This window comes from Portunus trituberculatus, chromosome 50, assembly GCF_017591435.1.
Source record: "Portunus trituberculatus isolate SZX2019 chromosome 50, ASM1759143v1, whole genome shotgun sequence".
NCBI lineage: Eukaryota > Metazoa > Arthropoda > Malacostraca > Decapoda > Portunidae > Portunus > Portunus trituberculatus.
In genome coordinates this window covers 4,965,020-4,991,292 of record NC_059304.1, presented here as the reverse complement: position 1 = coordinate 4,991,292, position 26,273 = coordinate 4,965,020, and the positions used below count along the sequence as shown (strand labels likewise).

The 26,273-nt window shown below is 43.2% G+C and overlaps 1 protein-coding gene across 1 annotated transcript in view; it reads right to left on the bottom strand.

Moving 5' to 3' along the window:
- LOC123499973 overlaps positions 1–26,273 on the bottom strand; it is a 35,345-nt gene that overhangs the window by 4,743 nt on the left and 4,329 nt on the right. The window contains exons 2-5 of the mRNA XM_045248511.1: positions 3,792–4,834; positions 1,002–1,136; positions 629–813; positions 22–223 (exon numbers count right to left, since the gene is read on the bottom strand). Coding sequence (XP_045104446.1) covers positions 22–223; positions 629–813; positions 1,002–1,136; positions 3,792–4,834 — 1,565 coding nt within the window. The remainder of the gene's footprint in view (positions 1–21; positions 224–628; positions 814–1,001; positions 1,137–3,791; positions 4,835–26,273) is intronic.

Genomic DNA, 26,273 nt, shown 5'->3' with positions numbered 1-26,273 from the left:
GCGTATCAGTAATACACTTACCCTGTGTGATTTCCCGAACACCATGCTTATGAGAGAATACATAGGCCAAGGAGTCCCCTACATTGCACACACACACCACATACTGCTCTCTATTCGCCAAAGGCATGATCACTGCAGCTGTAAGGGTGGTGAGCATACCATCCTCCTGAAGGATAAGACTGTGTGCTGAATGGAAGGACCTCAGCAATGCCACAAAAACATCCTGTGGACAACAAGAGATAGCTTCCAATTAATTGATGTTACCTTATAAACTAATCTAATGAGTTAGGTACATTACATTATATGAATTATGTAAAAATTTAACATTGTACATGTACTGTATGAGTAAAATGACAACTTATATGATTGAAATTAAAGATCATACCAACATTCAGTATATATATATATATATATATATATATATATATATATATATATATATATATATATATATATATATATATATATTATATAAAAAAATATAAATATCAGTCATATAATCTTGAGAAGTCATGATGTTCCTGTCCTCTTCCATGCCCAGTCTTTGCATGGAGCTTGAGTGTCTTTTTGCAGAACCTTTATAATGCTAGGAAACACATAGGTAAACCAGGTATGTCAGGAGGTATACCGTGGTGGTTTCTGGTGGAGCTGCTGCAGGGGAGTAGAGAGCGGTGTTGAGGTAGTGAAGGCAACCATGGATAGCACATCTTGCTGCTATGCTGGCCTTCTCCCCCCAGTTGACACCATCAGCTAGAGCCAGAACAGCACTATCTTCCCGAGCCACCACTCCAAATGCATCGGCAATGGGATTGCCTGAGAGGTTAGAAGGCAATATAGCAAGTGTAGTGAAAGTAGTGATTAAATATTCATTCTCCCTCCCCTGTCCCTTTCTATACATAGTATATACAATCTACTGTTTTCCTTATGCAGTTTCCTGTTTTTTTCCTCTTTATTTTACAGCCCTAACTACTACTACTACTACTACTACTACTCTCTCTCACCTGCTCGTTCACTGGTGAGTGGGTGTTTCTCATACAAGGTGGTTGAGAGGCCATATGCTCTGTGGTGAGGACGATTCCAGTTCAGCAGCCCAGCTATCTCCTCCTTCTCACTCCTCTTCAGGTCAGGATCTGGGACTGAGGGTACAAGAAGGTTAGCTAACACAAATACAGGAAGACTACTTTGCCACTAACAAGCATTGAAATCATATTTCAATTATACATATTTTAGGCTTTAGCAAATGGAGTACTTAGATTTATTTGAACTGGAATCTAAGGGATTAGGAATGTATATAATTATGGCAGTTATTTTGTGCATAAATTCAAAGCAAGCTTATTTGTTTGCAGCTAAAAAAATATTCTTTGTGCTGTTCTTATTCTACAACTATTCCAACTTAAAGTTAAATTACAGAGTTTATATCACTACAATTAATTATACAAACTTGGTGCATTACTAAAACCTTACAACAAAACTAACAGGTAAATCATACAAAAATATGATAACAGAAATGTGGATCATGTGGATCACTGCAACAACAATGACAACAAAATGTTTAAACTTGACAAATTGTAACTTAAACAATAAAATAAAACATGTAGATACAAATAATAATTGTACATTCCATTGAAATTATATCAATGCACCTTTAAATAAGTTGGATAAGCATACATTTTCATAGCATTAATTCATGCAAATTTACTTCAACACTTGATCCATGAAACAGGACTGGACAGATGACCAGGGAGTGCTGTGGAGGCATGTCAAGAGATACAATGCCCCACACTGGTCAGGTCACACTAAAACACTAATGCATGCCTGAATAGTAGTGCACAAACAAATTATCTTAGTTGCAAACATCAAGAAAATACTATAAACTAAAAAAAAAAGTCTTATAGGGTTATAAAAATTAATAAAGCACTTAAATATTATACAATATGTAGTTAAAAATTTTAGCTTTTATAAAGAAAGATGAAATGCTTGAAAACTGAATACTATTTTAGATCAAAGTGAAAAAAGAATAAATGAATAAATAAATAATAAGGGATATGGCACAGTTTCCATCCTGAGGTAAACTCACAGTGAACTATAAAACAAGAATCCTAACAATGGAACAATGGAAGCAATACTTATCATTCTACACAAGTTATAAAAGAATGATAGTTGAAATTAATTTTACATTGCAATATGTTTTAAAGATTCTTAATTCTGAATTACATGTAGATATTATATGTATTTTGAATTACATGTACAAAAAGCAATTGAATTATGAAGTACTCCTTCACCCTCATGAGAAGGTTCAAAGTCAGTGGTTTGAGCTCCACTGAAAGTCTTGGGCTGAGTATGAGTGGATGACAGTTACTGCCACACTGAAAGTCACTGACTACAGAACATATTCATCTCTTGCTTTATATTCATTGCTACAAACATGGATGGCAAAATGACCAATGAGAGAGAGAGAGAGAGAGAGAGAGAGAGAGAGAGAGAGAGAGAGAGAGAGAGAGAGAGAGAGAGAGAGAGAGAGAGAGAGAGTAAAAGACTGACAGACCAATAGGCAAATAAATAAAAGGAAAAAGAGGTAGAGGCTGATGGATGCCTAGAAAGATAAATATATAAAAGATTCAGTTTAACATCTGTTATCTCTCTCTCTCTCTCTCTCATATATATATATATATATATATATATATATATATATATATATATATATATATATATATATATATATATATATATATATATATATATATATATATATATATATATATATATATATATATATATATATATATATATATATATATATATATATATATATATATATATATATATATATATATATAGAGAGAGAGAGAGAGAGAGAGAGAGAGAGAGAGAGAGAGAGAGAGAGAGAGAGAGAGAGAGAGAGAGAGAGAGAGAGAGAGAGAGAGAACAATACTATTACTTACATAGTACATATATATATATATATATATATATATATATATATATATATATATATATATATATATATATATATATATAATTTGGTTAAATTATGTACCAATATATGTATCAACCTTTTTTTATTGATTTGTACTTACTATCTTACTCATTCCAATGGATCGCCTATGAACTGTTTTCACTCTATGAACTTTCTCAAAAAAAAATCTACTCTTTTCCTTTCTATCTGCCTAATCTTTCTATACAATATTATTCTACTTATTGTCTAATCTTTGGTTAGATGCCTTAAAACTAGAATTCTGATTGGAAACTTGAAACTTCTCACATTACGATTTCCCCTTTTGGCGATTGAGCGACCTACATATCTTTGCCTCCCATGTTCGTGGTGAATGGTGTGGTAAACCTATAAGCTGTTATTACTATTATTATTATTATTATTATTATTATTATTATTATTATTATTATTACTATTATTGCTGCTGTATATAAATTCTTGGTTTATCTATTCTCTAAATGTACAAAGGTAATTATCATCAAAATGCGTTAATATAGCTTTCTTAATCATGTATATTACACGTATATGTAGTCAGTACCTGACTACATATATGCAAGTGTGCGCTCATATTTTACGGTTGCAAGCTTCATTAGTATGATGGTTCTCTGTGTATTTCACTGAATAAGACAGTCGCTCCAACATGCTTTGAGAGCCAGTAATGAAGGGGAGACAAATGGAGGGAAACAGATAAGGGGACAAGGGAGGGAGGAGTTACATGCGTGCTAGTGCGACCAGGCTGGCGGCTCTTCCTTTGTTGTGAAGCTTGCGGTGGTGGTTGCTGTTTAGAGAGAAGACTGACCTGCTAACAGCCCAGCCTCCACCAGGTCAAGGGTGAGGAACCTCGCTCGCTGACTGTCGAGGTTACCCTCAGTGTCTCCTGCCAGTATCGCGTCATCTTCACCCACGTCATTCCCATCAACGGGGTTCCTCTCTTCGCCCGTGTAGTTGCCGTTCTCACAGATGGCAACAGTTTGGTTGTCGTCGGGTCGTTGATCTGTGTGGTTGTCATCTAGTTGATGGTCGGTGTGGGTGTCATGGAGGGAGTGATCGGTGTGGTTGTCGATGGTTTGGTTGTCGAGCACCGCCGTGTGAAGGGTGATGAGCGGGTTGAGGTTCTGATCCAGTTGCGGCTCCACCAGTTGATTCACCACCTGGCCGCCGCCTTCGTCCCGACAGCTCACCAGCACCGCCTCCACCATGTCGGTCCCACCAGCGTCACCCTGCCAGCACCTACCAGTGTTACTGTAAGCACCACCACCACCAATATCGCTAGCTTCCCCACTAACAGCATCACTACCATGACCACCACTACCAGCCCCGACACCGTTCAGGCAGCAGCCATCCTCGCCCCTGGGTAACCTGAGGCCATAGTTGAGGGGCCCGTCACCAAACTGGAGGAAAGCGGAGGGCGGGGCTCGGCCAGGATTAGGAGAGAGAGGGGAGGGCGCCTCGCCCCTCCAAGACGGCGCCTCGCGGTCCAGGGAGTCGTCACTACTCCCGCTCCGCACCCCGCCCTCCCCGCCCTGCCCCTTGGCCTCAGGCTCCCGCTTGCGAAAATACGATGCCAGGTCGTAATACGGCGTCTTACGTGGCGGCGGCTTCTGAGAGGTGACATAGGCGTTGGGTTGGGCGTCGGAAGTCGCGTCATCAGCATCGATGAAGTCTAGGTCGGCCTCATCCCGCTGGAGAGGAGGATGACCACCTCTGTTGACGGAAGTGAGGCCTCCGGCAGGTCCCGTGTAGGCGGCTAGCACTTGGGGGCGCGGGGTACGCAGAGGCCGCGACGGTAGCTCCTCACAGCTGCGGCCATACACAATGGTGGGCTGTACCCCTCGGCACTCCCTGCAACAACACCAGAAACACCAAACGTTACACTTCTGAAGATCCTTCAACTCACTTTTGACACACACACACACACACACACACACACACACACACACACACATTGCAGGAATACTTAAACAAGATCTGGAAATGGAGTAAAAAATGGGAGATGGAATTCAACGTGGACAAAAGCCATGTCATGGAAATGGGAAAAAGTGAAAGACGACCATTGGGAATCTATAGGTTGGGAGATGGAGTAGAGCTAGAAAAAGGACTTGGGAGTGACGAAGGAAGAAAACAATCAACCGGTAAGCCATATTGATAGAATTTTCAGACATATAATTTGCTAAGGAATATTGGATTAGCATTTCACTATATGGACAGCACGAGCATAACTCTTTTCCTGTATGTTACAACTAGGTAAATACACACCACTGCATATAAACAATAATTCGTACATCGTGGACAAACACGATCAAAAATTATCATACCAAAGCTGTATTATCTAGTCTTGAGATATCACTGAGATGAATACTGGCTATAGCAGGCCGTGGCTCACTAACAGGGCGCCTTGTATTGCAGCACCCGCTATAACATTCCCTCTGTGTATCTCGGAAGTGGGGGCGGCGCAGCGTGACGGGCGAGGGCCTCTCAACCAAGTGCCCTAAACGACTCCCATTAACAAGCAAGACTTTAATGCCACCCCACCCCGCCCCGTTACGCCACCCCATAACTATGACAATGAGAAGTGACACTTAAAAAACGGTCAGAGTACGGGTCGAAATGGTAGATATACTAGTAGCATCGGATAGCGTGAACAGCAGCGCCACTAGAGATGAAACATAAGGTAATATCATTATATACTTTGGGAATTGAATCCAGTAAAAAGAATCATTGTCAGCATCATGAGGGATCAAGGGAAGGGTGAAATGTCTTTGTTGCTGATCCCCCTAAACGGCCGTTGGGGGAGGAAGAGCTGCGGGACGGGACTTGTGGGAGGGGAAGCGGGAGAGGGAGGGGAAAGGAGGGGCAGAGAGCAGACAGACAAGGTCACCCCGCGCCCCTCGCCACCTCATAACCTCACAACTTTATCGACCCTTCCTCAGTCTCTCCTCCATCCGTAGGGCGAGATACACGGACAGAGAGAGAGAGAGACTAAGATAAAAAATGGAGGTGAGAGCAATAAGCGGGGATGGCGAGTCAACACGGTCGATTGAACAATTGTGGAAAAGAGGAAATTAAGTTTTAGGACTCGCGACTCAATGTTTGGCAGGCAAATTTGAAACGAATGAACAAGAAAACTTTGAAAATGAGAATGTAGTTGATGTAACCGTATTTCGGAGAGAGAGAGAGAGAGAGAGAGAGAGAGAGAGAGAGAGAGAGAGAGAGAGAGAGAGAGAGAAGGAAACAAGAAATAGAGAAAAAAATAAAGCGAAGAAACGTTAAAACTGGTGAGTTTCCGTTGGTCCTGCATGAGTGAGTAAGCCTCTCCTCCCCCCTTTCCCGCCCCCTCCCCGTCGCATCTCTCGCTCCCCTCCTTCCTCCCCCAACTTGCACCTGTTCCCTCGGTATCCCTTCCCCCTCCTCTCTCCCTCTCTCTCTCTCTCTCTCTCTCTCTCTAACACGGCAATATTGATTCTTGTTCTCCCTTCTCCCCATAATCACCTCCTTCTCCCTCTCCTGTATATCTTCCTTCTCCTCCTCCTCCTCCCTCACAAGCACCTCCACCAAAGCAAGGAGTATTGATCTGTGGACGAAGAGGAACGGAGGCAGCGGATAAATGAGACAGATAAGAGACTGATTAGAGAACAAGCCAAGATAGGAATTCTGAATAATTTATATACTTCTTTAAAGTAAACTTATCATACAATACAAATAAATGATGGACTGCAAGCTGCTAGTTATAAACACCATGATACCCAGGTTCTAGGTGGTTACACTCAAGATGAGCTTGGGTGGTGATATGGGCCCTAATATGGGTACCACTATAAATAAAATTGCCTGCGCCACTAATGGGCGGAAGCTGAACAGCGCTTCCCATACACTCTTCAAGTGTGCCTACAGGCGCTATAGGCCTTACCGTAAAAAATAAATAAATAAAAAAAAAAAAAAAAAAAGGAAATGTTCTTTGGATTTTCTTTTAAATTGAAAGTAACTGATACTAGTAATATCTTTTATGTTAGGAGGCAAGGAATTCCATAGCTGTGGGCCAAAGTAAAATATGCTGTGCTTGAACAACTGTGTGCGGAATTGCGGCCACTCCAAATTTAAGTTCCCACCTCTTGTTGCATACGGTGAATCTACACATTTAAATAAATTATTATTAAGATATCTTTTCATGAATTTGAAGATGGAGAAAAGGACAAAACACTTATGAATATCGAAGAAATTCAATAGTTTATGATTAGCAAAAACTGTGGATGTTGAGTCGAATTTACCCATAAAAAATATACATCGCAAAATTTTTTTTTGAATTATCTTTAATCTATTTATGAAAGACGGCCAAGTGCAGGCCCAAACTGAGACACAATAAATAAAATAAGGATAGCAGAGTGTATAGTAAATACTGAGTAGGGCTTCAGTTGTGAGTTGATTCCGTATCTTGTACAATATCCCACACATCCTAGACAGTTTCATGCATACATTATCAATATGAATATTCCAATTAAGGTTATCATCAATAAATACACCTAAAAATTTTATTTGAGTGACACATTGCAGAGTTTGACCTTCAAGAAGTATTGGTTGGATATGATTTTTTACTGACCGATTTTGGAAAAAATATAATTAGTTTTACTTATATTGAGTGTTAGTTTGTTATGTTTTATCCATTGATTTATTAAATGTAGTTCTGAGGTCAAGTTTGAGTGTAGAGTGTGTATGTCCTTGTCTTTCATAAGCAAGTTTATGTCGTCTGCATACAGAGTGAATATAACTTTTGAGCTGGATTTGATTATATCATTTATGTAAATAAGAAAAAGGGTTGGTCCTAGTATAGATCCCTGTGGAACACCTACTGATATGGATTTAGTAAGAGAATTTTTAGAATTACAATACACAGCCTGTGTCCTGTTGGTGAGATAATTTTGTAACAATTTTAATGGTACACCCTTATGCCAATATGTTTAAGTTTGTCAAATAAAATGTCATGTTTTAACGTGTCAAATGCTTTCGACATATCTATAAAAACACCTACGGCATAATTTTTCTTCTAAGCATTTATATATATTATAAGTAAATTGCAAAATTGCGGACTCAGTAGTGTGTGTGTGTGTGTGTGTGTGTGTGTGTGTGTGTGAGAGAGAGAGAGAGAGAGAGAGAGAGAGAGAGAGAGAGAGAGAGAGAGAGAGAGAGAGAGAGAGAGAGAGAGAGAGAGAGAGAGAAATTCCCTTCCATGACAATAATACTACACCACAATCACCACCATCTGTCTGTGCTTATGTGACACGTCTACCATCACCACCACCACCACTACTACCATCACCATCAACACTCCTACCACCTACCTACCCACCCACTCACAAACCCACGTACCACCCACGACCTCTCTTTCTTTCTGCAATAAAATACCACGAGAGAGAGAGAGAGAGAGAGAGAGAGAGAGAGAGAGAGAGAGAGAGAGAGAGAGAGAGAGTTGTGGAATCCGCTCTTGTAATATTGATTTTAATTGAAATATATGAAGATGGTAGCGGCAATAATAGGAATAATAATGAAAAGTAATGTGATGCAGAATAAATGAGAACCAAGTAATGGCGAAATAAATCAAAGAAAAATGAGAGAAAAAAAAAGGCCAAAGGAAAGTAAAGGAAAAAGATAAAATATTGAAAGAGAGAGAAAAAAAAGAAAAGAGTAAAATAAAGAGGTCGTACAGCGGTGGCACTTGAATCTGGTAATATTCCGCCAAACAGTTTTCAGAACGACAATTGTTCGCGGACTGACAACGCTCTCAGACAATTTGTTTCGCTGGTCCTCTGTTCACCTGCCAAATAAACTTAATAGACGACGGTGCCTCAACATATTATATTCTATTTATTTTTCTTTACTTTTTTTTTTTTTTATTCAAGTTCATTTTTGCTTTCTTTGCCTGCCGTATTTTTTTTTTCGAAATAAAATATTAGTAACATGCATAAAACTCTCATATCACACATTGCAATTTCTTCCTCATTACCTGCAAGCAATGAGTGAACTTTAAAAATTTTCTTTTATATCAAATTTATCTGGTGATGAATTAATGCATTCAACTTCACAGTATTTCAACAAAAGTTTAAAGATTTAACTTTGAACATTTTGTGAACTATGTGAGAGAGAGAGAGAGAGAGAGAGAGAGAGAGAGAGAGAGAGAGAGAGAGAGAGAGAGAGAGAGAGAGCGCATCTGCATACGATTGTCTCTTTTTATTTTCTTCAGAAGTCACACAACAAGAGCATATTTCTACGGCAAAGGAGGAGGCAGCAGCACCAGCAACCCTTCAGTTTTAATTCTTCAAGCACAGACCCCGCCGCTTGCAGACAGGCACGCCACCCACTCGTGTGATGTGGCCACTGATACGATCGCTCTTGCCTCTTGCCTTTCACCCTTCCCGGACATGTCTTGGGAAGCGAGACATTTCATTCCGTGACAGTTCCACTCCATTCCTCACGTTCCCTCGCCCCACGCACCTTCCACCCTTCTGCCCTACTCCTCACACCCTCCCATCTCCACATCACGCCTTCCACACTGTTTACTCACGCCTTCCATCAAACTCCCAATTATTTCCACCCTATTTTTCACTCCTTCCACCCTATTCTGGCCATATTTGTCACCCCTTCCGCAATACTCACCTATGCTAATAATCCCCAATCCATACTGTCCCCACACCCACGGACACACTCACCACCATGACAGCACAAACAGAGGACCACAAATTATACAAGCTAAGGTGCGTGTCAGGTGATGTAGAATACTAATGCAGTGACGCCATGGCTATTAAGTTACAGGGGGAAGCGAATCTCTTCTCTAAATAACTCCACCTCTCTACCTTCCCTCCCCTTTCCATTCTTCTGCTAGTGTTACTATTGCTACATTTGGTCATCTGATAGTGAAGTTATACTGTGTTTTACTTCGTCATGCAACTACGACCACGATTTTTATGACTACTACTACTACTACTACTACTACTACTACTACTATACTATTACTGCTACTACTGCAACTACTACTACGACTACAGCTATTATGATGTTTACTGTCACGCGAGATCACACACACACACACACACACACACACACACACACACATCTTTACGTACGTACGTACGTACATGCATAATTCACAGGAAAAAATGTTAGTAACGCAAGGCACAACAATAACCACACACACACACACACACACACACACACACACACACACACACACACACACTAGCCTTGCATCAAAGCCACCACAGGGAGAAGTAATATCAAGAACACACGGAAGGGCAGCAGACGAACGACAACAGCAGGGAATTTGCGTCACACCGCGGCCGTGAGATGGAGGAGGGAGAGAGATAGGGAGGAAGAGGGGAGGTGGATGGGGGAGTGAAAGAGAAGGAAGAGGCAGCGGCGGCACTCGAAAACAAGTCAGTAAGTGGACCAGACTCACAACCTTGGAGTAACATGTGTGTATGTGTGTGCGTATATAGTAGTGCGTAATAGTAATAGTAGTTGCATGGTGGCGATGGTAGTGGTGGTGGTGGTGGCAGTAACATAAGCACAATGAAAACAAATAATAGAGCAAAAAAAAAAAAAAAAAAAAAAAACTGTAGCAGCAGCAGCAACAACAACAACTGCAACACCACTACGGCAGTAACAGTAGCAATATTAATAACACTCACAATAACAGCGATAACCTCACTCAACGACACACACACACACACACACACTAACAGCCTTTATCACTATTACACAAAAGTTTCCGAGTCACCAACCCATTAATTGTCTTTCCCATCGTTTGGTCTCAGTTCAGCTCACCTCACCTGGCCGTCACTACGACACGAGACCCTGACTCGGGCGACGCTCTCTGTGCCTGGGCGGGTAAGGTAAGGTAAGGTAAGGGGAAGCCGCGTGGACTGATCGTCGGGTTGCCAGGCGTGTGGTCAGTACGGACACGTGGATCCCAGGTAAAAAGTCGCAAATGAGGATGACAGGGTGGAGAGAGAGAGAGAGAGAGAGAGAGAGAGAGAGAGAGAGAGAGAGAGAGAGAGAGAGAGAGAGAGAGTGTGTGTGTGTGTGTGTGTGTGTGTGTGTGTGTGTGTGTGTGTGTGTGTGTGTGTGTGTGTGTGTGTGTGTGTAATTCATCTCGGTCGCCTGCTGGTCACCCGGCCAGTCTTCCCCATTACGGAGCGACCTCAGAGCTCATAGACCGATCTTCGGGTAGGACTGAGACCACACCACACACTCCACACACCGGGAAAGCGAGGCCACAACCCCTCGAGTTACACCCCGTACCTATTTACTGCTAGGTGAACAAGGGCCACACATTAAGAGGCTTGCCCATTTGCCAGACTGCTTCCCGGGACTCGAACCCGACCCTCTCGATTGTGAGTCGAGTCGTGTGTGTGTGTGTGTGTGTGTGTGTGTGTGTGTGTGTGTGTGTGTGTGTGTGTGTGTGTGTGTGTGTGTGTGTGGAAAAGAAAAAGAGCAGAGGAAGAAGATCGCGAACAAGTGGAAAAGAGAGAGAGAGAGAGAGAGAGAGAGAGAGAGAGAGAGAGAGAGAGAGAGAGAGAGAGAGAGAGAGAGAGAGAGAGAGAGAGAGAGAGAGAGTATACGAGGGGCTGGTAGAGGTTAAACACATTTGTCCATATATACAGGCGGGACGAGCCCTATACACAGCGTCCGGTCCCTCCCACCCTACCTACGGGCACTCCCACGACACTGAAAGGCGTAGGCGAGAGAGCTAATGTGCGACTGTAGGGAGGAGGAAGATGAGGAGGATGGGGCGGGAGAGGGAGAGGAGGAGGAAAAGGAACAAAAACACGGTAAGGAAGTACATTTTGTGGACCATATATTCAAAGGTTCCCGGATATCTTGATGACTTTTCAGCAAGGTAGAGTGAAGGGGAGTGATTGCAAGGATGTTTTTTTTTTTTTCCTAGGGTTACTGTGGTAGGTTGGCAAAAGCTACCCCGCATCATCACTGGGGAAAGCGTTCATATGAGAATCCGACTAATCATCCCTGTGGCCTCTCAAACAAGTCCTGACGAGAGAACAAAGGCTTTCGAAGTACGGGATCTGGCAGGAGGAGGAGGAGGAGGAGGAGGAGGAGGAGGAGGAGGAGGAGGAGGAGGAGGAGGAGGAGTAGAATAAGAATAAGAATAAGAAGAAGAAGAAGAAGAAGAAGAAGAAGAAGAAGAAGAAGAAGTAAAGACAGGGCCAAAATCTGACTGTGACCTATACGTGAGCGTGGAAGAGCCCGTGAGACAGCGGAACATCATACAAGTATCCTCCTTCAGCCGCTCCTCCCCTCCTCCCCTCCCCTCTTTCTCCTGGAGCTTGTTTTGGTGCGGGGCGTGGGGGCGCGCTGACCTCGGCGAACGTCGGGCGGGGCCGGTGGTGCCCTTTGTTCAGTTCAGATTGGACTATTCATCGCTTCTGATTTACCGTTTCTCCAGCGTCTGCCCGTGTTCCACTTCGAGGGGCGGCGGAGGGGTGGGCGGCCCGCGTCAGGAGGGTTTTCACGGGTGTTGGGAGAATTCTGCTCCTTGGTCTTTAAGCGAAAATCAAAGAAAAGTAAGAGTATATATATATATATATATATATATATATATATATATATATATATATATATATATATATATATATGAAAAAAAATAATGATAAAAAAAAAGTATAACGACACTGCCCATCCGTAAAAAATATCGAATAGTGAAGTTTAATTGGTGTACATGTCACCTGCGGTATATAATCATGACACACCGTTCATTACTTTATAAAAAGAAAATGACTTACAACTTGCTAATAACATCCGTGAGATGAGGGTGGAGTGCAGTACCGTACCGACACCAGGCCGGCTCACGCCCCGCCCTACCATACCCCGGGGATAGCGTTCATACTAGACCAGAGGGGTGAAGGAGGGGTGACGGAGGGGTGGTGGATGGTGGGGACATACTACCCGTACACCACGCATCACTGAAACTGAACCGGCTGTCAACAAACCCTTTCAGCCCCGGCGACCGTGCGGGTTAGCCGCCTTGACGTAGCGGCAGCGTGACGCCCAATAGAGGCTCCCCGTGAAGGCCTCCCAGTCTTCTGCCAGCCTATTCTACCTCGGCAAGAGCCATGATTTAGTTACTCGTGCCCTCCAAAGCCTGCTGGTCGAGGTGGGCGAACTCGGCGGAGGGTCCACGGTATGGGTGCGGCCAGTACAAGGAAACAAGCGGCGGGCGGGCAGGCAAGGTCGGCCGGCCACCGGGAGCCTCGTAGTGCCCGTCGCAGGATGGAACACACCACCTGGCGAGATTGCAAGTGTCCATCTGTTAGCCACGAACTGAAATCTGTCTTCGGCACGACGCATCTCCATTTAAACTTCAAAGCAACGGGAATATGATAAATAAAGTATGTAACAGAAATATTTCTTATACAACCTAACTATTTCCTTTCCTCATCCCGCGTGCCTCCCTTCATCCCTTCTCCAAACAAACAACAGAATACTTATGAGTAAAACACACTGAAACACACCAAACCTCCAAACAACAGGAATATGACGAATGAAACACTTATCTAAAACTTTTCCCCTTTTACTCATCCAGCCAGTCTCCCTTCGTCCCCCCAAACAGCAACGATCTTATAAACAAAACACACCAAAACTTTACACACATGGAACACCACGGCGTGCCTCCTCTCCATGCCTTCATACACCAGGAATCCCGAGAAAAAACAAAACACATAATAAGCTTAACATGGAACGCAACTAGCCAGCCACACCCACACCCAAGTCCTGTCGCTTGGAAGAGGAAGAGGGGAGGAGGAGGAGGAGGAGGAGGAGGAGGAGGAGGAGGAGGAGGAGGAGGAGGAGGAGAGAGAGAGAGAGAGAGAGAGAGAGAGAGAGAGAGAGAGAGAGAGAGAGAGAGAGAGAGAGAGAGAGAGAGAGAGAGAGAGAGAGAGGCAGTGCGCAAGACTCCTCTCGTTTTAAAATAACTGTTCTTCCTCGATTTATAGAAACTAGTTGGGGCGAATCTTATACCTAGTCACCGCCTTGAAGCACCACCACCACCACCACCAAGAACAAGGCGCCTCCTCATAAGGCAACTTGCAAGAAGGGACTCGACAGGCAGGCCGACACCCCGACACCCGTCCACGAACTTAACTACAAAGGAAAACCAGCACCTGAGGACGAATGGGTTGTGTATGATAATGACGCCTCCCGCTGCAGGTGTGAGGCGGGTCTGGGATGCCACCGACGCTCCAGGAATGTCTACACGGCTTATTTTGCTGCCTGGAGGACGCGGATCGAAAGGAGGAGGATGGAAGGAAAGAGGTATTTTTTTTCATTATTACATATATTTTTTTAGTAGGTTATCAGAAGAGATATAATTTGCATGAACTTTTTGCCTGCCAGTGGGACATATGGTTTTGTTCTCAGCTACCTTAGACAATATTATGAACACAAAAAAGTAAGATATAAGCACAAAACACATTTACTAGATATTCAATGACATCTTATGTTGTGAGCGTATACTTTAAAAATCAAAACTTACACCAAACTATAATACTAAGCTGAAAACAAATATAGCAGTCAAATGATTAAAATAACAATTAGAGTAATGAATTTTCTATGCAACTGAAGGGGATGCTAGTTACAAGAGACGAGTTTAGCTGCAACCATGTAGCATAGTGAGGGAAGTAAACAAGAACGGTATTAGAACACATGAACTAACGTTAAAACACAACACAAGAACACAAGAATAGAGGGAAGCTGCAAGAGGTCGCCAGGCCTATACGTGGCAGTCCCTGTATGAGTAATGCTACCTAATTCCATCTATCATCCCCATCCATAAATTTATCTTCTTTTAAAGCTCCCTATCGACTCAGCACCAACAACATGACCACTGAGTCCGTTCCACTCATCAACCACTAAAGGAATACATGTTGTCAGAGTGAAGAATTAACCTTACGCAAATATACAAATTATCCGCATTATATGGACCAGGGTTACAGGATCTGTGAAGTGGCATAGAAAGTATACAAGAAGAGATCAAATTACTCTACAGAAACACGTAATGCCCGAGTGAATCGCCAGCGCTATAAAACTATGGGTATCTCCTTCAGATTCTTTAACTCACAAGAGGACGAGGGTTTGGATACGAGAAAGGTCGTTTGGTACGGATGTAAGAGGAGCTCGAATCCTTGAGAGAAAAACGTGACTCAGTGAACCAACTGTATACAATAAAATAATTCTTTCACTTCTTGCTTACAGGAAGAAACGAATGGGGAGGCAAGAAAGTTACGAATAGTTTGGTAAGGAACTAAGAAACTGAATGCTTTAAGAGACGAGAAAGACTGTTTGGTGAGGCATGTAAGAGGCAGAATGCAACAAAAACAACGTGAATTGAGCGAACCATCAACGCCATACAAATAAACAACACTATAAACTAATCCGGCTCACTTGAGGAGGACAGATAGGAAGGGAGAAAGATCGTTTAATAAAGAAAGCAACAAATCGAATGCCATATACAAAACGTGACAAAGTGAATCATCAACGCGTGACAAACACATATAACTCCATCTCATTTTCTACGTGAGCACGAAGATCTTTGGGGTTTGGCAGGGGAGGGAGGATGGGGGCAAGACAGGGAGATACCATCGAGGGGCGTGCACAGTGACTCATCAACCCCCACACAACTAAGGGTCAAATTCTCAAACACTTTTGTGCTCCATCTCCACTATTTCAAAAGGCTTTATTTAAATTGACAAGAGTTTTTCAAGGTGTTTTTAAGGTTCTAGTGGAAGAGTGACAAGATTTCTACATTATTAACTGAAGAAACACACTTGAAAACCCCGCGCTAATTGTCTCTGAGGGCTTGGAAAATAGTTGTGGTGAAAATAGCAAAGCGTGTCTGAATACGGACTTAAATACGAGTAACTCCATCTCATTTTTCCCAGGTGAGGACGGCGAGCTGGAGGTGAGGCAGGGAAATATACGAGTAAATTACACTAGCGAAGGGGCGTGCACGAATAGAAGGAGGAAGAAGGATCCCATGGTTTATACAAGTATACACGTGACTTGGTGAATCATCGAAGCCATGCAACGTTATACACCTCCTATTGCAGCGAATTTCCCTTTTTTCTTTTTTTTTTATGCGTCATGGAGTTATGTACATTATAAAGCCCTTTGTCTCTGTGTACCGCATTTGTAGCGATGGCGAATACCGTGAAGCCACTTTCGAGGGAGTAAGAGTATTATTGTCGTCTTTTTTTTCCAGAATTTCCATGAGTCATTGTGTTGTCTTATATCTTTTAGTAGTAGTAGTAGTAGTAGTAGTAGTAGTAGTAGTAGTAGTAGTAGTAGTAGTAGTAGTAGTAGTAGTAGTAGTAGCAGTAGCAGTAGCAGTAGCAGTAGTAGTAGTAGCAGCAGTAGTAGCAGTAGCAGTAGCAGTAGCAGCAGCAGTAGCAGTGCAGTAGCAGTAGCAGTAGCAGCAGTAGTAGCAGTAGCAGTAGTAGTAGTAGTAGTAGTAGTAGTAGTAGTAGTAGTAGTAGTAGTAGTAGTAGTAGTAGTAGTAGTAGTAGTAGTAGTAGTAGTAGTAGTAGTAGTAGTAGTAGTAGTAGTAAGCTCTATCTTTTCTATTTACCAGTAGGAGGTAAATTAATCAGGAATACTAACCCCTATCTCGTGTATTTATCAGTAACAAGTAAAATAATCAAATAGTAGTAAGCCCCCCAATCTCTCTCATCTATCATTAAGAAGCGAAGTAATCAAACAACCTCGAGAGAATTAACCTAAGGGCATGTTGTTTATTGTCCTTCATACATACAAAACACACACTAGTGCATACAAACACTCTTATGTCTCAGGCACACAGACAAAGAGAATACGAGCATTACAGCAAGCCGGTTAACATACTACTGCAGGAATGTCTGTGCAGTATTTGCTACATAGTTGATGGGAATCGATAGCTTTCAAGGTAACGCCCTAGCAACTCCAACTAACCCAGACACAACACAGGGAAGGACAGGGAAAGGGCAAGGGGATGGACAGTACTAAAGAAAGGACGTGGGAGAGTTAGCACAGTGGGGAAGAAAAAGAGAGTAGGTAGTATGTATAATAGTGTTGTATTAAGAAAAGGATGCTCAGGGAAATGTTTTTACAGTGACGCCATGAAATAAAAAAAGGCAATTACTCGTGAGTCTAAACACGTGACACACACACACACACACACACACACACACACACAAACATTCCTAAGCCATATGTTTCAAAGGCCAAAACATCTCTCCTGCACAGTCCGTCATTCACACACACACACACACACACACACACACTTCACCACCACTACCCTTTCAACAAGGTGCAATTCATCTCAAGCAGTAGATCATCAGACAGCTGTTCCTACACACACACACACACACACACAGAGAGAGAGAGAGAGAGAGAGAGAGAGAGAGAGAGAGAGAGAGAGAGAGAGAGAGAGAGAGAGAGAGAGAGAGAGAGAGAGAGAGAGAGAGAGAGAGAGAGAGAGAGAGAGAGAGAGAGAGAGAGAGAGAGACCCTTTCCCACCCAACAACACACTAAGATCAAGAGACACTGGTAGGAAAACACAGTGAGGAGACAGCCCGCACACGACACGAAAGCTTCATAAACACAGTAGTGGAGCAAGACGTGAGAGCCCCAACCCGTAACAGCGACAGTAGGTGACAGACACGGGGAGCAACACAAGCACAGACTGGAGGGAGGGAAAATGAAAGAGAGTGAAGGAGCAAAAGGAAAGCCAAGAAGGGGAGATTGCTGGAGACTGGCACAGATGGGTTGACATGGTTTTCTTTTGTCTGTCTGAGTGTGTTTTGATCTCTCTCTCTCTCTCTCTCTCTCATCTTGTGTCCATTACTTTCTTTAATATACATCTATGGCACAGTTCGCTGCAGTGATATAGGCTAAATCTTTGACTCCATGCTGACACCACCCTCTGTATTCGTGAAGACAACATGAACATCACGCAAAATATACTGAACCGAGAATATCATATATACGTATTGTTAGTTTTATAAAAGGAAAAAGTAAAATGCATAAATATATCTTGCTTAAAATAGATAAATGTACCACAAGACGCCATCGATACTGTTCACCAATATGGACAGAGTATCAGAAACCTATAAAAATGAATTGTTTGTAACAGGAAAAAATAGTACATATTGTTTTTACAAAGCTGGGCGTGACCACACAAATCCTCTGTTTCATGAACACAAAATCCTAAAATTGCTAGACGTTTTATTTTTGCAGACACGCATTTTCATTTATAAATTACTTCATGTGTATATTTTGTACGCAATGGTTTTCATTTCACTATACAAACACGATACTGCATCGAGAAGACCATTGTGTACAGGAACACCTCGCTGCGAGACCACTCACGCCCTACAGAACATCACCACAACAGGCGCCGGGATCTGGAATACTTTCACAGGAATTAAGGAATTGTCAATCCTTCAACAACCTTAAATATTATGTCAAACAATACTCGATCCAATAATATTCCCTTGATCTGTAACTATCCTATTAAACATCCATACACGTTCAGGCGTTTGTTTCTAAATTTACGTATCTCTACATTCATAGCTGTTTTGTTCGTTCGTTCGTCCGTCCGTGTGTGTGTGTGTGTGTGTGTGTGTGTGTGTGTGTGTGTGTGTGTGTGTGTGTGTGTGTGTGTGTGTCATTTTGCTCTCTCTCTCTCTCTCTCTCTCTCTCTCTCTTTCCAGTCATGTTTCTTCCTCACCTTTCTCTTTTTTCTCTCTTTCTCTCACGTCCCTCTCCCCTCGCGTTCTCATTCCTCTCACACACTCCCTTTTACCCCAGGTCTCTCTCTCTCTCTCTCTCTCTCTCTCTCTCTCTCTCTCTCTCTCTCTCTCTCTCCCTCTCTTTCATTTCTTATTCCCCTCTCACAGTCTCTCCCTCCCCTAGCCTTCCCTTTCCTGACCGCTGCTTCTGTCACCTTTCTCTCACATTCTCTTCATCTACTCCTCCCTTTAACTTTCCCTACTCTCTCTCTCTCTCTCTCTGCTTTCACCATTTCTTCCTTAACAAATGCTTTTCTTTCTTTTCTTTTTCACTTCCCATGGTGTCATTAGTGTCTTTCATTTGTCTTTTACTTTTCCTCCCTCCTTCCATCTTACATTTCCTTCTCCCTCTTCTCTTTTCCTCCCCCTTACTTTCCACAACGCCATTAAATTAATTCATAATGTATTTCTCTCCTGCTCTCCCTTCTTCTCTTTCTCTTCATGTCTTATTTTGTTCTCTCCTCCTCCTTCCTACGCTTCATTTAACATCATTAAGTTCTTTCATTTCTTTTCTACTCCTGTTCTTCGTTCATAGCATCATTTGTTACATTACTCTTTTCTTCTTCCTCCTCCTCCTCCTCCTCCTCCTACACACGTTCTCCTCCCTTCTCTTCCTCCCTTCACTTCTCATAGCATCATTAGTTTCATTTTTTCTCCCCCTCTTCCTCTTTCCTCCATACACGTCTTATCTTATCTCTTCCTCCCTCCATTTCCTACAGCATCATAAGTTTGATTTTTTGACTCCTTCCTCCTTTCACCTTCCCTAAAAAACTACCGGAGAAGGAAGACCTGTAAATAAGGAGAGAAAAGATGTAAAAAGGGGAATTACAGGAAGCAATGAAGCCTAAACTCGGCAGTAGGGTGTGGCTGTGGCTGTGTTAGATGGATAGAGCGCTTCCTACAATAGTCTACGTGATGACAACAAACTACTGCTGCTGCCGCTGCTGTCAATAACGCCACCACCTGAGAAGGGCTTGGCTCATCGCTATGCCCCAAGTGGAGAGGCGCCTCCTAAAGCGAAGAGTGAAAGAGAAATGTTATACCATCACCACTGTCACCACTATCACTACTACTGCTGCCACTGCTATTATTACTTCTTCTACTATTACTACTATATACTACTAGCACTACTACTGCCACTACTACTACTACTACTACTACCACTATCACATGTCTGGTGTCGCTATAACTTTCACTCTTCTACTTCTACTGCTCCTACTGCTACATTAAGCCTATCGTCAACATATATTCACTCATTCAGCAATCATTATCATAGACGCCATTACGATCTCACCGTTACGTTGGCATTGCATCACTCAAACTTACTATTATTATCACTGTTGTCATCATTATCATCGTTATTGCTGTTGTTGCTGTCATTAACGCAATTAACACCATTTGAATTACCATCAGTCAAGAGAGAGAGAGAGAGAGAGAGAGAGAGAGAGAGAGAGAGAGAGCAACCACAAGCCACATTATTGAATCTCCTGTGTTTCATGTCTTTCCTAGTGCTGATGGAGAATATGATCCCTTGTGGTAGTGGTAGTCGTAGTAATAGTAGTAGTCGTAGTAGTAGTAGTAGTAGTAGTAGTAGTAGTAGTAGAGGTGGTGGTGGTGGTGGTGCGCTGTTACTTTAATTGTTGTTTAAGTCGTAATAATAACAAACTTTAAACACAATGAGAGTAATGACTAGCGGGATGACAACGCTACAGTTTTACTTGTTGATATTCTTTTTTCTCTCTCTCTCTCTCTCTCTCTCTCTCTCTCTCTCTCTCTCTCTCTCTTAAGTCTTCTGGTACACTCCTGTTTACAATTAATATTCGAATGTGATAACTATGACCATAATTCTTTTCACGGTATTCTTGTTAGTAGTAGTAGTAGTAGTAGTAGTAGTAGTAGTAGTAGTAGTAGTAGTAGTAGTAGTAGTAGTAGTAGTAGTATGTAGTAGCAGTAGTTTCTGTAATCCCTTTGTAAACATTAATCATCTAGAATACATTTTTTTTTTTTCATATTTCATTTGTTTGCTGTGTGTGTGTGTGTGTGTGTGTGTGTGTGTGTGTGTGTGTGTGCTTCCCTTTGTAACACCCAGCTTTTCAGTCAGCCTCGCTCCCTCCCTCTCCTTCCATCAACACGCCATCCTCCTCCTCCTCCTCCTCCTCCCTTCCCTCTATCTCTCTCTCACTCCTGCTTCGTCTCCATCACCAAATTCCCCGAGGCGCAAACACACACACACACACACACACACACACACACACACACACACACACACACACACACACACAGGACAACGTTATTTTCTCCTGGCTAGAACGAGGATTGATTGTTCTCTCTCTCTCTCTCTCTCTCTCTCTCTCAGGCGTGGCGGTGAATCACAATGTTTAGCTTCTCAACATTACAATCATTACTGGCTGCCATCATGGATTCCGTTCAGCTGGGTCCCATTAGGAGGAAAGTATATCATTCTATTTTATCCACTAGACTGGCGAAAACGAGGAGGAGGAGGGAGAAAATTAGCAATACTTTGGCTTCTAAATAATTGAACATCTCTCTCTCTCTCTCTCTCTCTTCATGACTACTGAGACACGCTATAAGAAGCAAATGTACCGCCGTGACAAAAGAAAAATCATGTTTATATTGTTAGGTTAAAAATAAATATCAAGTAATGCAATGTAATATCATAATGTGTGTATTCTCAAGTTATAATCCCCCTTAACATACCACACGTCATTCCAAGCTATATTGCACGTACAAGTATGTCCAGAAGCATTACTATTGTTCCATCATCAAAGTAAATCCAAGAAACACACCAGGTTACTGTATGTATTAATAAATGAATAACAAAGCCAATTCTCAATCAAAATACAGTTATGTTACTCTCGTTATTTATTCAGCTATCATCAAAGCAACACAAAGAAACACAAAAGAACAAAGAAGTAACGTCAGCTAACCAATGTGTGTGTGTGTGTGTGTGTGTGTGTGTGTGTGTGTGTGTGTGTGTGTGTGTGTGACGTCTGTATTTGCCTAACGTTATGCTAATGTCCCGTCACGCTGCCTGTTGCCATCTACACTATAATCAGGTGACGTTAATGTGAAGTGTGGTGGTGTGGTGGTGTGGTGGCGGCTGCAGGGGTGGACGGCTCGCCTCTCCTACTAATATGCCATCAGTTAGGTTCATTAGTCCCATTACATTCCGGACACCGTTGTAGGATTCTAGAGGGATTTAATGAAGGTTTGGAGAATATGTGGTTTTCTTATGAAGTTGAGAGTCATCTATATATAATTAATCATCTGCTACTCACTATTACAGCACGAGTCTCAGTACATTCTATATAACATTACTGAGATTTAGTGAATTTATGAAGTTAACTCTTTTTTTTCTCTCTCTCTCTCCTAATCGTGTTTACTAATCATCAGTTCCATTACATTATGAGCACCATTACGAAATTTCTGAGTGATGTTATAATTAAGGACTAATGTTTTTTTTTTTTACCATTAATGTTAAAAACCATTGCAGGATTCAACAAAATATTTCATTAAGATCAAGACGATAAAACTTGTTCATAATCACGTTGAAAACCATGTGACATTGCTCATACACTAATATTACTACTACTACTACTACAACTATTACTATAACAACTACTACCACCACCACTACTACTACTACTACAACTATCTCCACCACTACTACTACAACTTCTACTACTACTACTACTACTACTACTACTACTACTACTACTACTACTACTACCACTACTACTACTACTACTACTATTACTGCTATATACTCACTATGACCAACACATCACTTCATGGAGTCTAAAGATGAACACTGTATATACACACTCTAACTTAAGCACACATCAATACCACATTACATTGCATTACATTACACTTAAGCCAGTAATACATGGACCCTTTTCACAATTAAGCTTTACTTCTCATAACGAATGGGTTGCAGAAAGGCTTCGGTGAGAGGGGCCGCGGCTCAGGGCACCTCGCGGGGCGGAAAGACGAGACAGGCAGACAGGGAGGCGGGGAGACACGAGGCTGGCAGACGAGCGGGGGAGGCAGCGGCGGCCGACAGGAGGGGAAGCAGATACGAGAAGAGACGCCATTTGTTGAGAGAGAGAGAGAGAGAGAGAGAGAGAGAGAGAGAGAGGGGGAAAGGTAAATGTCTGTTTGTCTGTTTGCTATTCTTTCCACCAATATCAACCGCGTCGAGAGAGAGAGAGAGAGAGAGAGAGAGAGAGAGAGAGAGAGAGAGAGAGAGAGAGAGAGAGAGAGAGGGAAGAAATATGTTTGTCATTCTTTTCACTAATACCAACCACCACTCGAGAGAGAGAGAGAGAGAGAGAGAGAGAGAGAGAGAGAGAGAGAGAGAGAGAGATATATGAGTATGTCTTTCTCTCCAGCAATACCAACCACCACCACTACGAGAGAGAGAGAGAGAGAGAGAGAGAGAGAGAGAGAGAGAGAGAGAGAGAGAGAGAGAGAGAGAGAGAGAGAGAGAGCATTCCCCTCAGCGGCAAGCAATGCAATATCAACAAACCTCTTGATCTGAGTAACAAGAGTAACAAAGTGTCTGCATCTCACAATCCCACTTCACTGCTGCATCTTGCCTCACCTTACCTTGCCTTGCCTTGCCTTGCCTCTTGCACTATAAACATCAACAAAGCAAAGCAAAGAGGTGTGGAGATGAAACAAAACACACTTATAAACACAAACATATATATATAAACACACGCACACACACCAGAAGAAGAAGAAGAAGAAGAAGAAGAAGAAGAAGGTGTAGCGAAGGTGAGAAAAGACAAGGACGAAGGGAATGAAGGAGGAACACAAAGGAAAGACTAATTACAGCATTCCTGTCTGCGGTAACGAGGAGGCTGTCACGTGATAAACTTTAACTCTCCAATCTGGTTAAGTGAAGGATGCTGGGTAGTAAAGGTGAAGGTTTCTCCCCATCAGATGCTCTCAAGAAGGGAAAACACAAGTGGGAAATTTTGCATTGAGGGGGAAAAATAGTTGCATGAAGAAAAGAGTAGGAAGAAAAAGTAAGAAGGGGAACAAAGAGGAGGAGGAGGAGGAGGAGGAGGAGGAGGAGGAGGAGGAGGAGGAGGAGGAGGAGGAGGTGATGACGAAAACGATGTGTAAGAAGAAAAGGAGAAGAGGAAAAAGAGGTGAAAGTGGAGGTGAATGTGAAGCAGAAGGACGAAGAAGAAGAAGAAGAAGAAGAAGAAGAAGAAGAAGAAGAAGAAGAAGAAGAAAAGAAGAAGAAGAAGAAGAAGAAAGAGGTGATGGCCAAGAAATATAACAAAAATAAAGAGATAGAGAATAACAAAGAAAAGAATCGGAATAAAAAGAAGAAGAAGAAGAGGAGGAGGAGGAGGAGGAGGAGGAGGAGGAGGAGGATCAGGATCAGGCCGGGAAAAGCCTCATTAACCGTGACCAGGTGAGCAGAAGGCCAACGGGAAGGTAAGGGAGAGGAAAGGGTTAGGGGAGAGCAGCATGTCCTGTCAGCCTCTCTCTCTCTCTCTCTCTCTCTCTCTCTCTCTCTCTCTCTCTCTCTCTCTCTCTCTCTCCTTTTATCCCTCTTGTTCATTAACCTCCTTCCTCCTCTCATCTCATCTCTCTCGTCTCGTCTCGTCTCGTCTCGTCTCTCTCTCTCTCTCTCTCTCTCTGAATAAATGAATGAGTCAGTGATCGTGTGATTCTTGCAAATCTCTCTCTCTCTCTCTCTCTCTCTCTCTCTCTCTCTCTCTCCTTTACAACCACCACCACCACCACCACAAATCGATCACAGTGTTAGTCATCTGTCCCACCCACCCACTAGCCCCCTCTCTCTCTCTCCTACAGTCATGCAAACCCACACGAGTATTGACTAAAAGGGAGAGGAGAGCAGGGAGAGAGGGGGAAAAAAGGAGGGGGAGGTGGTACGGAGGAGAGGAGGGGAAGGTGAGAGGGGAGGGAGAGTAAGAGGGAGAGGGAGAGGGAAATGAGATGAGAGGGTATATTACTTAGGTGAGTGTGGAGGAGGGGAGAGAGAGAGAGAGAGAGAGAGAGAGAGAGAGAGAGAGAGAGAGAGAGAGAGAGAGAGAGAGAGAGAGAGAGAGAGAGAGAGAGAGAGAGAGAGAGAGAGAGAGAGAGAGAGATGAGAAGGAAAGGTTTGAAAGAGGCTTGTGGAGGATGTAAGAGAGAGAGAGAGAGAGAGAGAGAGAGAGAGAGAGAGAGAGAGAGAGAGAGAGAGAGAGAGAGAGAGAGCGAAAATGAGGAACAATGAAGGAGTGGTGGTGGTGGTGAGGCGGCGGGGAAGGAAGGGGAGAAGAGGTGAGCAGGAGTGAGGAGAGGAGTGGGGGTGGCAGAGGAGAGGGGGGACACATGCTCCCTCCCGCCCGTGATCATGGGCGTGAAGAGTGTCGACCTCCCTCACTATACCCGACCTCCCTCTTCCCTTCATTTTTTTCTTTCCACGCTCTCCCACTCCATCTTCCCGTTCCTCTCACTTCTCCCTCCTCCTGTAGCACCTCGTTGCCTTAAGCCCTAATGACTGCCTTATTAATCCTGTTTGCATAGGGAGGTGTGAATGAAGGTGTCAAATTAATACAAAGGCTAATATTTGTCCTCGCAATCAAGGCTGGTGAAGGATTAGCGCCCGGGTGTCGGAGGAGCGAAGGGAGGGAGCTGCCAGGGACGGGGCCAAGACGGTGTTATTTTTACAGGACTCTCGGCTGTACATTTTCTCTGACGTGGGAAGGAAGGAGGCTGAAGGCTGGCGGGGTGCTTTCCTGAGCCTGTCTGCTTGGGTTTTTAAATATACACGACGGGAGGGGCGAGGAAGGCGGGAGCATGAGGGGGAATCGCAGAAGTAGCGGTGCACACTTGGTAAACATACCCAGCTGGCGCGCGAACCAATCCATCTGTCCCACGATCCCAATCATCCCACTCCCAGCGCTCCCTCCGCCGCCGCGGTTACTGCCACCACCGCTGCATCACCACCACTACCTTTATTGCCGCCCCCGCCACACTCATCCGGCTCCTTGCTGCGTCCGTGAGACCAGGCACGTGGACGGCAGCAAAAGGGACGTATATGCCGGTGATCAGAAACGGGCGAATTCGTCAGAGAGCATTCGAACAATTTGGTGTCGTTTTCAAGCCACACAAAACATGATATGCAGGGTTGCGACGCCCCGTGGCGGTATGGGGAGGGGTGGCAGGGTGGGCAGCAGGTTGTGTCGCTGGCGTGAAGACGAGGGAGCTTCTAGGTGGAGCATCGCTATTGTGTAGGTGGTGGTGGTGGTGGTGGTGGTGATGGTGGTGGTGGTTTTGTCTCGGCAGCACTCACAAATGGTATCTTTTATCTATTCATCTTCATTCTTTTCTCGTTTCTTCCCGTCTGTTGTCTTCAATATAACACACGCTAACGAGAGAGAGAGAGAGAGAGAGAGAGAGAGAGA